The following is a 13,131-nucleotide window of genomic DNA, read 5'->3' on the forward strand; positions in this document are numbered from 1 at the left end:
TGTATGTACATAATATACAGTGCCTCTGAAGCCTGTATATACAGTCCCTGTATGTTACACACACAAAAGGCAGAACATGTACCTGGAACTGAGCCAGACATTGATCACACAACCCAATGTATTCAATCAACCTGTCATCCGCTGGAGTACAAGACTGGGGGAGACAAGTGGGCACAGGTTTGCTGGACTTGCCCAGGTTTGCTGGGTTCTGTCGCTGGCCCACGGTTATCAAGAAAACAGTAAGCCACACAGTGCTCGGTATATAAACAATGCTGAGAGCTGCTTGTTCTGGGAAACAATTGACAGGCCATCAATTTTTTGTTAAAGGTGTGTAACCCATTTAAAGCGTTATGACAGTTCCTTAGTATTATTTGTCTATTCTCAGGATAGGTTATAAATAAGAGATCAGAGCAGGTCCCAACAGCTAGACCCCTGCAGATCAGCTGTTTGAAGAGACCGCAGTGAGACCATAAGTGCTGTGATCCTTTCACTCTTTACACTGCACATGGAGACGATGCAATGTAATAATACCCTGTTCACCTCTGTGGCAACTTTGGGACATTATAATGTGTGTAAATGGGACATTCTACCATGTTGGGGTCAGAAAAGGGGGTGCTATGCCGTGTGGATGTGGAGGCCACCAAGTCAAATGTTTGCTATGGGACCCAGTCTTGACTAATTAAGCCCCCCCCCCTCATTGATGACATAGCCTGAGAATATGTCATTAATAGCAGGTTATTAGAGTACCCGGGCTGTTATTTCCCTTGTAAAGATAATACTCCACCATCAGCAGAGAGGATGGTGCCGATTTGTGCTGCCAGAGATGAATTATCCTTACAAGGGAAACAGAGTTTGGGGAATCTGCCTTTTCCTGACTGCTGCCATAATGCTTTGGGGCCCCTTAACTCAAAGAGCTTGTGAGAGTTTCTCAGAATACCAAAGCACAGTGTGCATACAGTATACTGATCTGAGAACCAGGTGTCCATTTTCAGACATAAGCAGTAAATGGAATGAGGGAAACTGTACCAGAATGATCAAAAAGGACTATGTACTATGCAATTATTGTAAAAACCTTACTGTAAACCAGAGGTTTTATTAAGTCACATAGTTTTACACTGTATCTAGAATTGGCTTCTTCAATTATAAGATGTAATTTCTGTATCTTCTCTTCTCTAGCATCTCTTCACCCTTCCAAGAGCATCACGGGCTTCAAATCCTACCAGCATAACCCATCCAGAAGTCTATGATATTCCACCTTCCAAGCTGAATGTTCCAGTTGTCTCCCAGGTAAATACATTGTAGATAACTTATCTGAAAGGGATTTTGTAGTTAGTTTTCTGTGCCTTACAGGAGACAGAAAACTTATGGCAGGGGCGGAAGGCAGAAAGTCATATGTCATATGGAAAAGTAGACCCAATCTCTCTCTCCCAGCTAGCCACAAATGTTGGTATGGGGTCATCCATATTAGAGGAGAAAATTTCATAAATGGTTTAGATTGGATGTAGCGGCATGATGGAGCAGACACATAGGCCCTCAAATGAGAGGTCTATGAAGTTTATTAGTATTCCTTAAAGACAAGTAAAAATATTGTAGCTAGATGTATTGCCAATGGAATGCCAGGTCCCTGTGTTTCTGGGGCACCAGGTCAGTATAGGGTATGAGAGAAGTGGGGGACAAGAGTGTGGAAAACTTGGGGGCGCTTGGCCAGTATGATGGGAAAGGAAAGAGGGATGCAAGGCCATGGGAAAGTCTGGGTTGCCCGAGACAGTAGTTAACGGATCATTACTGGTAAAGAGGCAAGCAACTATGCAGTATTCACAACACACTCTGAGAACCTGTTGAGCAATATAAGAAAGATCAGAGACAGTTTTCCCTACCAATTGTGTCTATAGAGCCATGGAAGGGATGTGAGAAGTAATGGGCTCAAAGAACTCTCTAGGGCAACCTAGAACTTAGAACAGTTGGAGTGGTGCCAGTCGAGGATACAAGCCATAACTGCACTCAATATTATCTGGCAGTAATCTGGAACTGCTAGGCCACCTGCCTGTTTGCGTGTGGAGATGGTACATCTGGATATTCTTGGTGGATTAGAGGCCCAAATTTATTTAGTGAAGGCTTTCCAGGTGGAGTTGAAAAATTCCTTTGGGAGAATAATAGGAATAGTCTGGAAGAGGTAGAGTAATCTGGGGAGGACATTCACTTTTAGGAGATTTATGCAGCCTAACCACAAAAGTCCCTTGGTATCACATTTCGACAAGTCAGCTTGAAAGGTGCACAGAAGTGGGAGGAAGTTCAGGGTGTATGTTAGAGAAGGAGCTGGGTATTAGCACCCTCAAGTCCTTGATTGGAAAGGAAGCGTGAAATGTGTGGACCAGGGGGTCAGGGAGGGAAACGTTAAGTGCGGTGCTCTTGGAAAAATTGATTTTCTAATCCTTACAAAAACTATAGGTGTCTATTTCTTGCAGTAGGGAAGGTCGTTACTGGTTGAGAAATAAAAAGCATAGCATCATCTGCAAAAGCTGAAATCTTAAGGTGCAAATCTCCTGACCTCAGACACTGAATGTTAGGATTATGACAAATAGCCACAAGGATGTGGTCTTTGACACAGAGTAGACATCCCTAACAGGTGCCATTGTGGATAGTCAAGGGGGAGGAGATGGTTGCCTATGCCTATTTGTTGGAGAGTGGCTGTCGAAGGCCTTCTCTGCGTCCAAATTGAGAAGCATCAAAGGCGCATGAGGCTTGCGAGCCTGATGGATAGCAGAGAAGGCCTTCAGAGTATTATCATGCCCCTATCTACGAGGGATTAATCCTACTTGATCAGGATGAACTATGGTGCCCATATGGTATCCCAATCGATTTGCGATAAGCCTGGCAAACTACAGCATCCGTGTTAATCAGGGCATAGTAAGGGATCTTTACCCTCTTTGGGTTGGACTGTGATATAGGCATGAAGAGAAGAGTAAGGGACATTATGTGTCAAGAGAAGCGGAATTAAATGTTTTTAGAAGGTATGGAGTGAGTTCTGGAGGAGAGTTTTGTAGAAGCAAGCTGTGTAGCCATCAGAGCCTGTGCTTTTATCTACCGAGAGGTTATATCCACCTGATTCCAGTTCTGTTTGGTAGAAGGGGATCTCTAGCTAATTTGCATTATTTGTTGTGAGGGATAGGAAGGTAGTAGAGTGGATGTATTGGGGGTAGGCTTCGCAGGGGGTCAGGTTTCTGGTTGGAAGTGTGTGTTTGTGTGTGTGTGGGGGGGCAAGTTTTAAAGAGAATGGTAGTAGTCTTTAAAGGCAGAGGCGATGTCCGGGGTGAGGTGAGAAGTGTGGCCTGTAGGTGTTTTGACAGACATGATGTGAAAAGACGGGCAAGAGGGAGACCAAGTTTGTTGCCCCACTCATAAAAACTTTTTTCATGTAAGCATAATATATGAACTCTATGCTAGTGGGAGTCATAAAGTACCTGGGATCATTTATCTGGTATATTCAGGCCTTTCACATTGAGGGACGATACAGTGAACTCTGCCATCAGGAACCAGGATGTGGAGAAAAACTAAAGGGTGGGAAGGCAAGAAAAGGATAGGTAGCAAGGCAAAAGAAAAGTGAGGTAAATCATGAACAAAGAAGAGCGAAAAAGGGGGGGAAAGAAGCTAGGTAGCTGAGAGGGAAAAGAACAAAGAGCCGTATATCTGCCCTTACTGTGACTAAGGTCAGTGAGCATATATCTCAAGGTGGACCAGTATAACCATCCACTAACCGAAAGGGCGATTGCGGCAGTGAAGATGTGTCTAATCGGATCCCATGCCAGGAAATGCCCCTCAATAGCCACATTTTTTTTATGTGAGGCCGGTGCGCCGTTGTCTCCCAGCATGGTCCAGTCCTGCTGCCCTGCTGTCTTGTTTTGGCAGAATTCCTGCCACACTGTGACATCGCATAGGTTGCTGATTGGCCTCAGAGGTCACATGACTGCTGAGGCCAATCAGCGGCATAAGGAAAGGGCACAGGATGTCATTACCTGTGACGTTCTGTGACTCTCTTTCCGTAGGCCACTGATTGGCCTCAGCAGTCATGTATGGTGGGGAGTTCCGTTGGCAGAAAACACCGGAGCAGCAGGGCCTGACCACGCTGGAAATCATCGGAGCTTCGGATCTTCCTTTAAAAAAGGCGTATCCCAGAAAACCCCTTTAACCTTTCATCTGTCTCTCAAAGGTAAGACATTCCTCAGATAGTGCTTTAACTACAGCCCACTATACACAAATAAATAAAGTATTTATTTTAATGTAAATATATATTTAAAAAATTGTCATGTCTTTATCTTGGTCAAAATTGCATTAGGATTCTATAATTTTCTAAAATTATTGTAATTTTTTTTTTATAGCGCAGCACAACCCCGTCTCCAGTTAATGGACGTTCTCCATTTCTCACCTCATCTGAGCAGCAAATCTATGATATTCCATCCAGTCCGGATACTCCAGAAAGAACCAAAGTCAAGATTTCAAAAGCTTCAAATGTACGTCTGGTGCCTACAACCATAAATATCCCACCTACTAAGGGTTCATATAGCCACAGTATCGTCTGTATGACTTCTCTGACTTTCTCTGTTGCAATGTTATTAATGTAATTTTATAAGTCTTTATAAGTTTTAAATTACTCCTTAGGAAATTTTTTCTGCAAGACACTTCATAAATTTGTGAGATTTTGAAATAGATTGAAGGCTGTTTAACAAATTAGGTCTGTTTTAAGGCCACTTATTGGCCATGGTGAATTTTTTTGAGCACAATATTTTTTGATATACAGACGAGCTACTGTATTTTTTTTTTTTCTCTCTCTCTATTCTATCCCATGTAATGACCATTTTTTTCCCCATTCTAGGTGTATGACATCCCTCCAACAGGTACCTTGGCTCTTCAGAAGAACAGAGGTGAAACGCCACCTACCAGTCCTCATTACAACACTTTACCAAACCCTCGGAAGTCAGACTGGATATATGACATCCCGCTCTCCCCAGAGAGAAATCACTTAAAAGGTGGTTGTAGAAAGATATCCATAGACAGAGGTATGGTGTATGATGTGCCTCCAACACGATATGGACCAGTTGTTTCTAACTGTGCATCAGCGCAGATATATGATGTTCCACCACAGCAAACTAAACCATCACCAATAGCTAATCAAAGTCTCTATGATGTCCCAGCATCCCGAGATTTTTCACTTCCAAGTCAAAATGGAAATTTAAGGAAAGGCTCATCTGCTTTTGGGATACAAAGTTTGGAGAACATAGATTCTAAGGAAAATGTTTATGACATCCCAAGGGGGTCATGTGCTGGGTCTCCACCAAAGTCTGAGATGAGTAGTCTATCTTGCAATGAGAGGATATATGATGTTCCTCCACCACTCCCAAGGAATTCCAAACCTTCTCTACAGAGACTTGAGCAAGATAGGTTGTCTATATCGAGCTCAGAAAGTCGCACCAGTACCTTATCTACTTCGTCCAATGCTTCTAGTGAGTCCCTTATGTTATCCATTCCAGATGAGCGCACCACCCAGGTTACACTAGAACCAGAAGTAGCTACCAAGAAGATTACTGAACTTCAAGAACGAGTATCTAGCTCCATAGCTAGCCTTATGATTTTTGTCAGCAGCAAATGGAGGCTCCATGAAAACATGGAGGCCAACCTAGAGGATATTCATAGAGCCGTTAACAGCATTATCTCATCTTTAGAACAATTCTTAGACTTTGCTCAGAGCATCAAAGTCAACGCTTCTCACTTAACGGACACAAACATCCAAATGAGGATTAATACCCAACTACAAACCCTTACAGACTCCTTCCAGACCCTCTCTCAAAATCAGGAAGCTATAAATTTTTGCAACTGGTCACTGCAGGCTTTGGTCATTAATAAACCTCTTACAAGACCTGATGACCTTGACCAGTTTGTCATGGTGGCTAGGACAATTCCAGATGACATTAAGCGATTTGTGTCTATTATCATAGCAAATGGAAAACTTCTATTCAAAAAGCCTGAGAAGGAAATAAAGCCAAAACCTGTGAAGGAACATACAGTGAGCCCAAAGCCACAGGTTCCCCTCCGCAAAGAAACCTGGGTCCTTCGGGAGTCATGCATCAATAAGGATGAAAAACATAAGTTCCCCAGGCAGAAAGCTATGGAAGATAATGGATATGTCTACCTGCAGGTAAATTTCGCTTTCTAGAGTTAAATGTTTTGTGCAAAATTAAGAAAACGGTTGCCTTCTTTAGAAACATTGCCATACCTGTCCACAGGTTATATGTGGTATTGCAGCTCAGCCTCATTTGTTTTTCTACTTCTGTACAACCAGTGATCAATTGATTATCATGAGATGAGAATTTACAACTTGCAGCAATTGACTGATGGCTAGAGCTGTTGCTAACTTCATACTGTAAAGTTAGTTGATGCTGAAGATATACTTCTGTGTAAACTAGAAGCAATTTCTAAGGTCACAGAGATCAGGGTTTTTTTTGGTGGGAAGCACATTAAAAATAATTTTATAATGTGTTTTCCTTTTTTAATACAGAAAAAAGAGGATTTTGAGAAAATGCAGAACTCTTCAATTCACCAGCTGGAAAATAAGACAAGTCCTGAAGAAAAGGTAAAGATCTGTTTCTTTTGGTAGATATTAATTATGAGGAAGTGCTCTTTTCCATATTCCTACTGCTGAGGAATTTCTCTTTGAAAAGTTTTTGCAACATTTTAGAAGGGTGAACTACCATAAATATCCATTTGGCCCCTTCACTGGTTCCTCACATATATGGGGAACTAGTGTTAGGGTCATCATGTTGTATGGAGACCAATAGTGTTTGTGAGATATTAGAGCACCGACAGCTTGTTGCTGAAAGTCCTGTATCTCATAGGACTACTCAGTATAGTGGCCTCAGGGGTCACTGGAGAGAGACTGGTGACATTACTCACCTTCTCACCAGCTCCTTACCCACAACCGATGAGGCCACTAATTGGTCTCAGCCGCCACAGGGGCAGGGAATTTGACAACAAGGCACTGGCACGAGAAACTATGAACATTGGCAATGAACAACCACTTTTTTAACAACTTTCCCAGACACCACAAGGGTTGCGCCAATTCCTGGGTTTATTCACCTTTCTAATACTGATGCCCATCCTTAATAAGCCGTCAGCATTAAAATCTAAAGGGATCCGACAGCCTGGACCTCTGCAGATCAGTTTTTCTGGGACAGTGTGGCTGCCAGTATTGTCAACATACTGGAAGCTGTGCTGCTGACTTATCGTGGTAGGTGAGCAACACGGATCCAAGCATATTATTACTGGGACATGCTATTTACTGATACAGTTGATCTGTGGAGGTCCCAGCTGTTAGACCTATGCTGATGTAATAATGATGACCTATCAAGTATGAGAAAGGTTAATCACCTATTTAATAATTTATACTATGTGAACACTCTGGGTAAAAGCAGGCACTGTAGGGGAGGGGGTTTAAAAAAGGGGCATCATTTTGTGATAAAAGGAAGGGTTTTAAAAATTTTTATGGTGTGTTGCTTGTGCTTGCCTTCTCTAAAGACATTTTCCCTGCCTTTCCTTTCCCACAGAATCTGTTGTTTAAAAAATTGAATCCCACTCCTGGCTGTAGGCTAATAGAACAAAAAATTTGACACAATTCAAATATATTTCATATCGGCATTTTTTTCGGAAACTAATCTTATTTATGTTCCATTTAATTTTAGAGAAAAGGATGGCTGAGACCTGATTCCACAATATCTTCAAGCAATGACCCTGAAAAGAAAAGTAGCACAGGCTTCTTAAAAGTAAGTGTCATTCATTTGCATGAAATCAGTCAATTCCTCTACAAGTGTAACTAAGCTTTCAGACAACGGATTTTCTGGCAGGATTTGTGTCATTAATAAATGTTATAATATACCTTATTAACACATTTTGGCTCTTTTCTGTGAAATCCTGCATTTTTTCACTCTTTCCCATGCTTCTCTATTGAGAGGTGTCCCTGTTCTCATTGTGCGCAGAGTACGAGGGTGGGGGAGAGTCACTTCAAACGGCTATTTATAAGGCATTATACCAAAATCTAAAACCAGCAATACTTTTCTACTCAAGAAAGGAATCCAGGCCCTATTTGAACTTGCACAATGTATTCACCATCACTAACTACATCATGTAGGAGTGAGTTCCATAACCTCAGTGCTCTTACAGTAAAGTCTGTCTGTGTTCTTGGTGAAATGCTATTTCCTCTAGGTATAGAGGATGTCCCCTTGTCACTGGTCTAGCAGTAAAAAAATCATTAGAAATATTCACATATTTGTACACTTTGATTCGATTTCCCTTCAGCTGTCTTTTTTTCTAAACTGAATAACTGAAAGATTCTTAATGTCATTGTATTCCAATCCACCCATTCCCCTATTTCTCTGCTCTCTTCAGTTCCATTATGTCATAGTTGTATACTGAGGCCCCAAATTGCGCACATTAATTTATATATGGTAGTACCAGTGATTTGTATAGAGCCATAACTATGCTATTGTCACGTGCATCTATACCTCTTTCATTGCATCCCATAATTTCATTTGCTATGGCAGCAATGGCCTAGCACTGGTCGCCAAAGGTAAGCTTGCTGTCCACCAAAAATCTTTTTTCAGTGTTAGTCTTACCCAGTAATTTATTATTAAGCACTTAATCATATACACTCACCAGCCACTTTATTAGGTACACCATGCTAGTAACGGGTTGGACCCCCTTTTGCCTTCAGAACTGCCTCAATTCTTCATGGCATAGATTCAACAAGGTGCTGGAAGCATTCCTCAGAGATTTTGGTCCATATTGACATGATGGCATCACACAGTTGCCGCAGAATTGTCGGCTGCACATCCATGATGCGAATCTCCCGTTCCACCACATCCCAAAGATGCTCTATTGGATTGAGATCTGGTGACTGTGGAGGCCATTGGAGTACAGTGAACTCATTGTCATGTTCAAGAAACCAGTCTGAGATGATTCCAGCTTTATGACATGGCGCATTATCCTGCTGAAAGTAGCCATCAGATGTTGGGTACATTGTGGTCATAAAGGGATGGACATGGTCAGCAACAATACTCAGGTAGGCTTTGGCGTTGCAACGATGCTCAATTGGTACCAAGGGGCCCAAAGAGTGCCAAGAAAATATTCCCCACACCATGACACCACCACCACCAGCCTGAACCGTTGATACAAGGCAGGATGGATCCATGCTTTCATGTTGTTGATGCCAAATTCTGACCCTACCATCCGAATGTCGCAGCAGAAATCGAGACTCATCAGACCAGGCAACGTTTTTCCAATCTTCAATTGTCCAATTTCGATGAGCTTGTGCAAATTGTAGCCTCAGTTTCCTGTTCTTAGCTGAAAGGAGTGGCACCCGGTGTGGTCTTCTGCTGCTGTAGCCCATCTGCCTCAAAGTTCGACGTACTGTGCGTTCAGAGATGCTCTTCTGGCTACCTTGGTTGTAACGGGTGGCTATTTGAGTCACTGTTGCCTTTCTATCAGCTCGAACCAGTCTGGCCATTCTCCTCTGACCTCTGGCATCAACAACGCATTTCCGCCCACAGAACTGCCGCTCACTGGATGTTTTTTTCTTTTTCGGACCATTCTCTGTAAACCCTAGAGATGGTTGTGCGTGAAAATCCCAGTAGATCAGTTTCTGAAATACTCAGACCAGCCCTTCTGGCACCAACAACCATGCCACGTTCAAAGGCACTCAAATCACCTTTCTTCCCCATACTGATGCTCGGTTTGAACTGCAGGAGATTGTCTTGACCATGTCTACATGCCTAAATGCACTGAGTTGCCGCCATGTGATTGGCTGATTAGAAATTAAGTGTTAACGAGCAGTTGGACAGGTGTACCTAATAAAGTGGCCGGTGAGTGTATTTCATTACTTCAGCCAAAATGCATAACCTTACATTTGTCTAGATTAAACTTCATTTGCAAGTTTCCGCACATGCTTTCAGCTTCCTTAGATCTCCCTGTAATATTCTACTATCCTTCGCAGGTTTGATTACTTTACAGAGTTTAGCATCATCTGCCAATGTGCAAAACCTGCTATGCAAACTGTTTACTAGGTCATTAATAAACATATAAAAAAGCAGAGAACCCCCTGTTTCCTATCACTGAGTCAGTTGTGACTAGAGATGAACAGTAAAATGTCCGAGGTTCGATATTCGTTTCGAGTAGCCCCTCAATATTCGACTACTTGAATCGAATATCGAACCCTATTATAGTCTATGGGGGGAAAATGCTCGTTTCAGCGGTAGGCAACATTCGATCAAATTATACTTACCAAGTCCACGAGTGAGGGTTGGGCCGGATCCTGTGAGCAGTCTTCTCCGTGCAGTGTCCCCGCACTGTCTTCCGGCTCTTCATTCACTCTGCCAGGCATCGGGCCTGGGCAGAGCCGACTGCGCATGCCCGCACTACCAGCGGACATGCGCAGTCGGCTCTGCCCAGGCCCGATGCCTGGCAGAGTGAATGAAGAGCCGGAAGACGCCGCAGGGAAGCTGCATGGAGAAGACTTCTAAAGGTAGGAGAAGAACCAGCATCGATTGGCCGACTGTATTGCATTTGGCCAATCAATGCTAGTTCCGCATCAAACTTTTACATTCGAACGGCGAGTGGTACTTGATCGAGTACGAGTATTTCGAATACCGTAGTATTCGATCGAATACCTACTCGATCAAGTACTACTCGCTCATCTCTAGTTGTGACCCCCAAATGAATAAGTTTTCCCCAACATTCTCACTTTGTATACTAACTTTTTATGTGGTATAGTATCGAAAACCTTGGAAAAGCCCAGATTTACTAAATCTACTGTATTACCCATGTCCAGTCTAGAACTGACCTCTTCATAGGAGCTGATCAGATTATTCTGACAGGACCGATTCCTCATAAACTCATGCTGATTGGATGTTATAAGATTATTTACATTGAGATACCCCAAGATAGCATCTCTTAGAAAGCATTCAAATATTGGAAGTTAAATGTACTGACCAGAGATGAGCGAGTACTGTTCGGATCAGCCGATCCGAACAGCACGCACGCATTGAAATGAATGGATGCACCTGGTACTTCCGCTTTGACGCCGGCCGGCCGCTTAACCCCCCGCGTGCCGGCTACGTCCATTCATTTCAATGCGTGCATGCTGTTCGGATCGGCTGATTCGAACAGTACTCGCTCATCTCTAGTACTGACCCATAGTTTCCAGACTCTTTTAGACTCCTTTTTTGAATATTGACACCACATTGTCTATGCACCACTCCTGTGGAACAGGAGTCTAATATTTAAGGGAATCCTTAAATATTAGATAAAAGGTCTGTCTATAATCATGCATAATGCCCTTAGTACTCTAGGGTATGTGCCACATGTACCCAGTGATTAGTCTATTTTAGTATTTTGAAGACAGCACCACAGTTTCTTCTGGATTAAACAGGTGACATTTAATAGAGCATTTACATTACGGATAATTATGTCTTTGGTTATTGATTTTTCTTGTGTAAATACAGTAGAGAAGAAAGCATTTAATAGCGCTACCCTTTCCTCCAGCATCACACCCATTATTAGCTTCCAGCTCTATATTGGTGGAACCATCGCCAATCTGATATCTGTGGCTCATCCTGACTAATGTCTTTCTAATTTCTTTGATAGTATTTCATTAGAGGCCATAACCCATTATGTGGTTGTAATGAACATTTAGAAACTATAACAAAACATAACATTAGTTCGTTCTTTGTATTTTTTAGGAGCCCACAGTCCCCACAACCAAACCAGACACCACCAGATCAAGAGATCCTGTAAAGAAAATTGCACTTTCTGAAAACTGCTACCTTTACTTTGGAGCTCTCCAAAAGGCAATCCGTGTTTTTGAAGACAGTCTTGCAAAAAATGAGACGCCTGAAGTTTTTATCACCCATGGAAAACTGATCATTATGGTTGGACAGAAGCTTGTGGACCTTCTCTGCCAAGATGTCAAGGCTAATGAAGCCCGCAATGACATTTTACTCAAAAGCAGTGAGCTCTGCAGTCTTTTAAAGAACTTGGCCATGGCAACCAAGACTGCTGCCATTCAGTACCCAAACATAGCCAGCATGCAGGAACTTCAATGTAGGACAAATGAGCTGTCAAATTATGCGCAGTTATTTCGGGCAATGATAGACTGATAGAAGATGTAGTCATGAGGATGCCTGTTGGATTGTTATAAACTGTAGATAATAGAGACCCAAGGTCAAAGAACAAGCATACTCACGGAGTTGAAACGGACAGAGAACTTACTGCTACCATTAACTATAGTGTCTCTTCGTCATCTATTCTTAATGAAGATAGTGACTATGGTGCTAGTTCATGACATCACACCCTACTCTGAACCCAAGAGCAGTGCACTCATCCTCTGTTTCCTAATGGTACAGTGCTTTTAGAAAGATAAGCTTTGTGCATGGGAACGGAGGATACAGCCAACTTAACCTGGTGCCTTTCCTTACGTGCCATATTACAGTTGCATGAGCTGTAAATTCTAATGAGGGGAGGGGCCATATCCAATAGGCTACTGATTTATAGAAAAGAAAATACATTAGACCCTATGTATACTTAGTATACATGTCATCAATAGGAATTTTGTTGTGCAAGAAAGAAATTCCCTTGAAAACTTTGATAAGACTCGAGTCATAAGGAACCTCATTATCTTGAAGAATGCCGTCTTTGGGCAGATGACAAGTTCATATAAGGACAATCTATACATAGAAGAGTCATTTTTTAAAATCATGATCCACAGTAAGCCGTATCCCTTCCATGTCCAGCCTTTGGTGACATGGAAATGCTTAGAACATCCTTACTCAAGTTTATTTTTACTGTAAATTTATTTTTAAATGGAAATTTGTACAGATTCATCTTTTTATGTGTATTTTGACAGAATTTGTATTTAATATTAAATAATATTTAAAAGATGATTTCATGTGCACTTTAATTGAAGCCAATAGGGATGGTTAGTGAAGGTGGCATTTTAATATAAAACACTGATGTCTGCTGATGTCAAATGTCACTTCCTGGCAGGGTCACTCAATATTATTGGGATAGTCATTACAAGCTGGAACACCCAAT

At 42.1% G+C, this 13,131-nt stretch overlaps 1 protein-coding gene across 2 annotated transcripts in view; it reads left to right on the forward strand.

Annotated features, from left to right (window-relative positions):
• Window positions 1-12,848, forward strand: part of CASS4 (Cas scaffold protein family member 4) — an 82,207-nt gene extending 69,359 nt beyond the window's left edge. For both annotated transcript variants that reach the window (XM_075276847.1, XM_075276848.1), the window contains exons 3-8: window positions 1,177-1,287; window positions 4,377-4,508; window positions 4,871-6,190; window positions 6,551-6,625; window positions 7,731-7,811; window positions 11,781-12,848. In XM_075276847.1, coding sequence (XP_075132948.1) covers window positions 1,177-1,287; window positions 4,377-4,508; window positions 4,871-6,190; window positions 6,551-6,625; window positions 7,731-7,811; window positions 11,781-12,197 — 2,136 coding nt within the window. In that variant the 3' untranslated portion in view covers window positions 12,198-12,848. The remainder of the gene's footprint in view (window positions 1-1,176; window positions 1,288-4,376; window positions 4,509-4,870; window positions 6,191-6,550; window positions 6,626-7,730; window positions 7,812-11,780) is intronic.
• The last annotated feature ends 283 nt before the right edge of the window (window positions 12,849-13,131 follow it).

The sequence above is a fragment of the Leptodactylus fuscus genome, chromosome 6 (genome assembly GCF_031893055.1).
Source record: "Leptodactylus fuscus isolate aLepFus1 chromosome 6, aLepFus1.hap2, whole genome shotgun sequence".
In the NCBI taxonomy this organism is placed as follows: Eukaryota; Metazoa; Chordata; class Amphibia; order Anura; family Leptodactylidae; genus Leptodactylus; species Leptodactylus fuscus.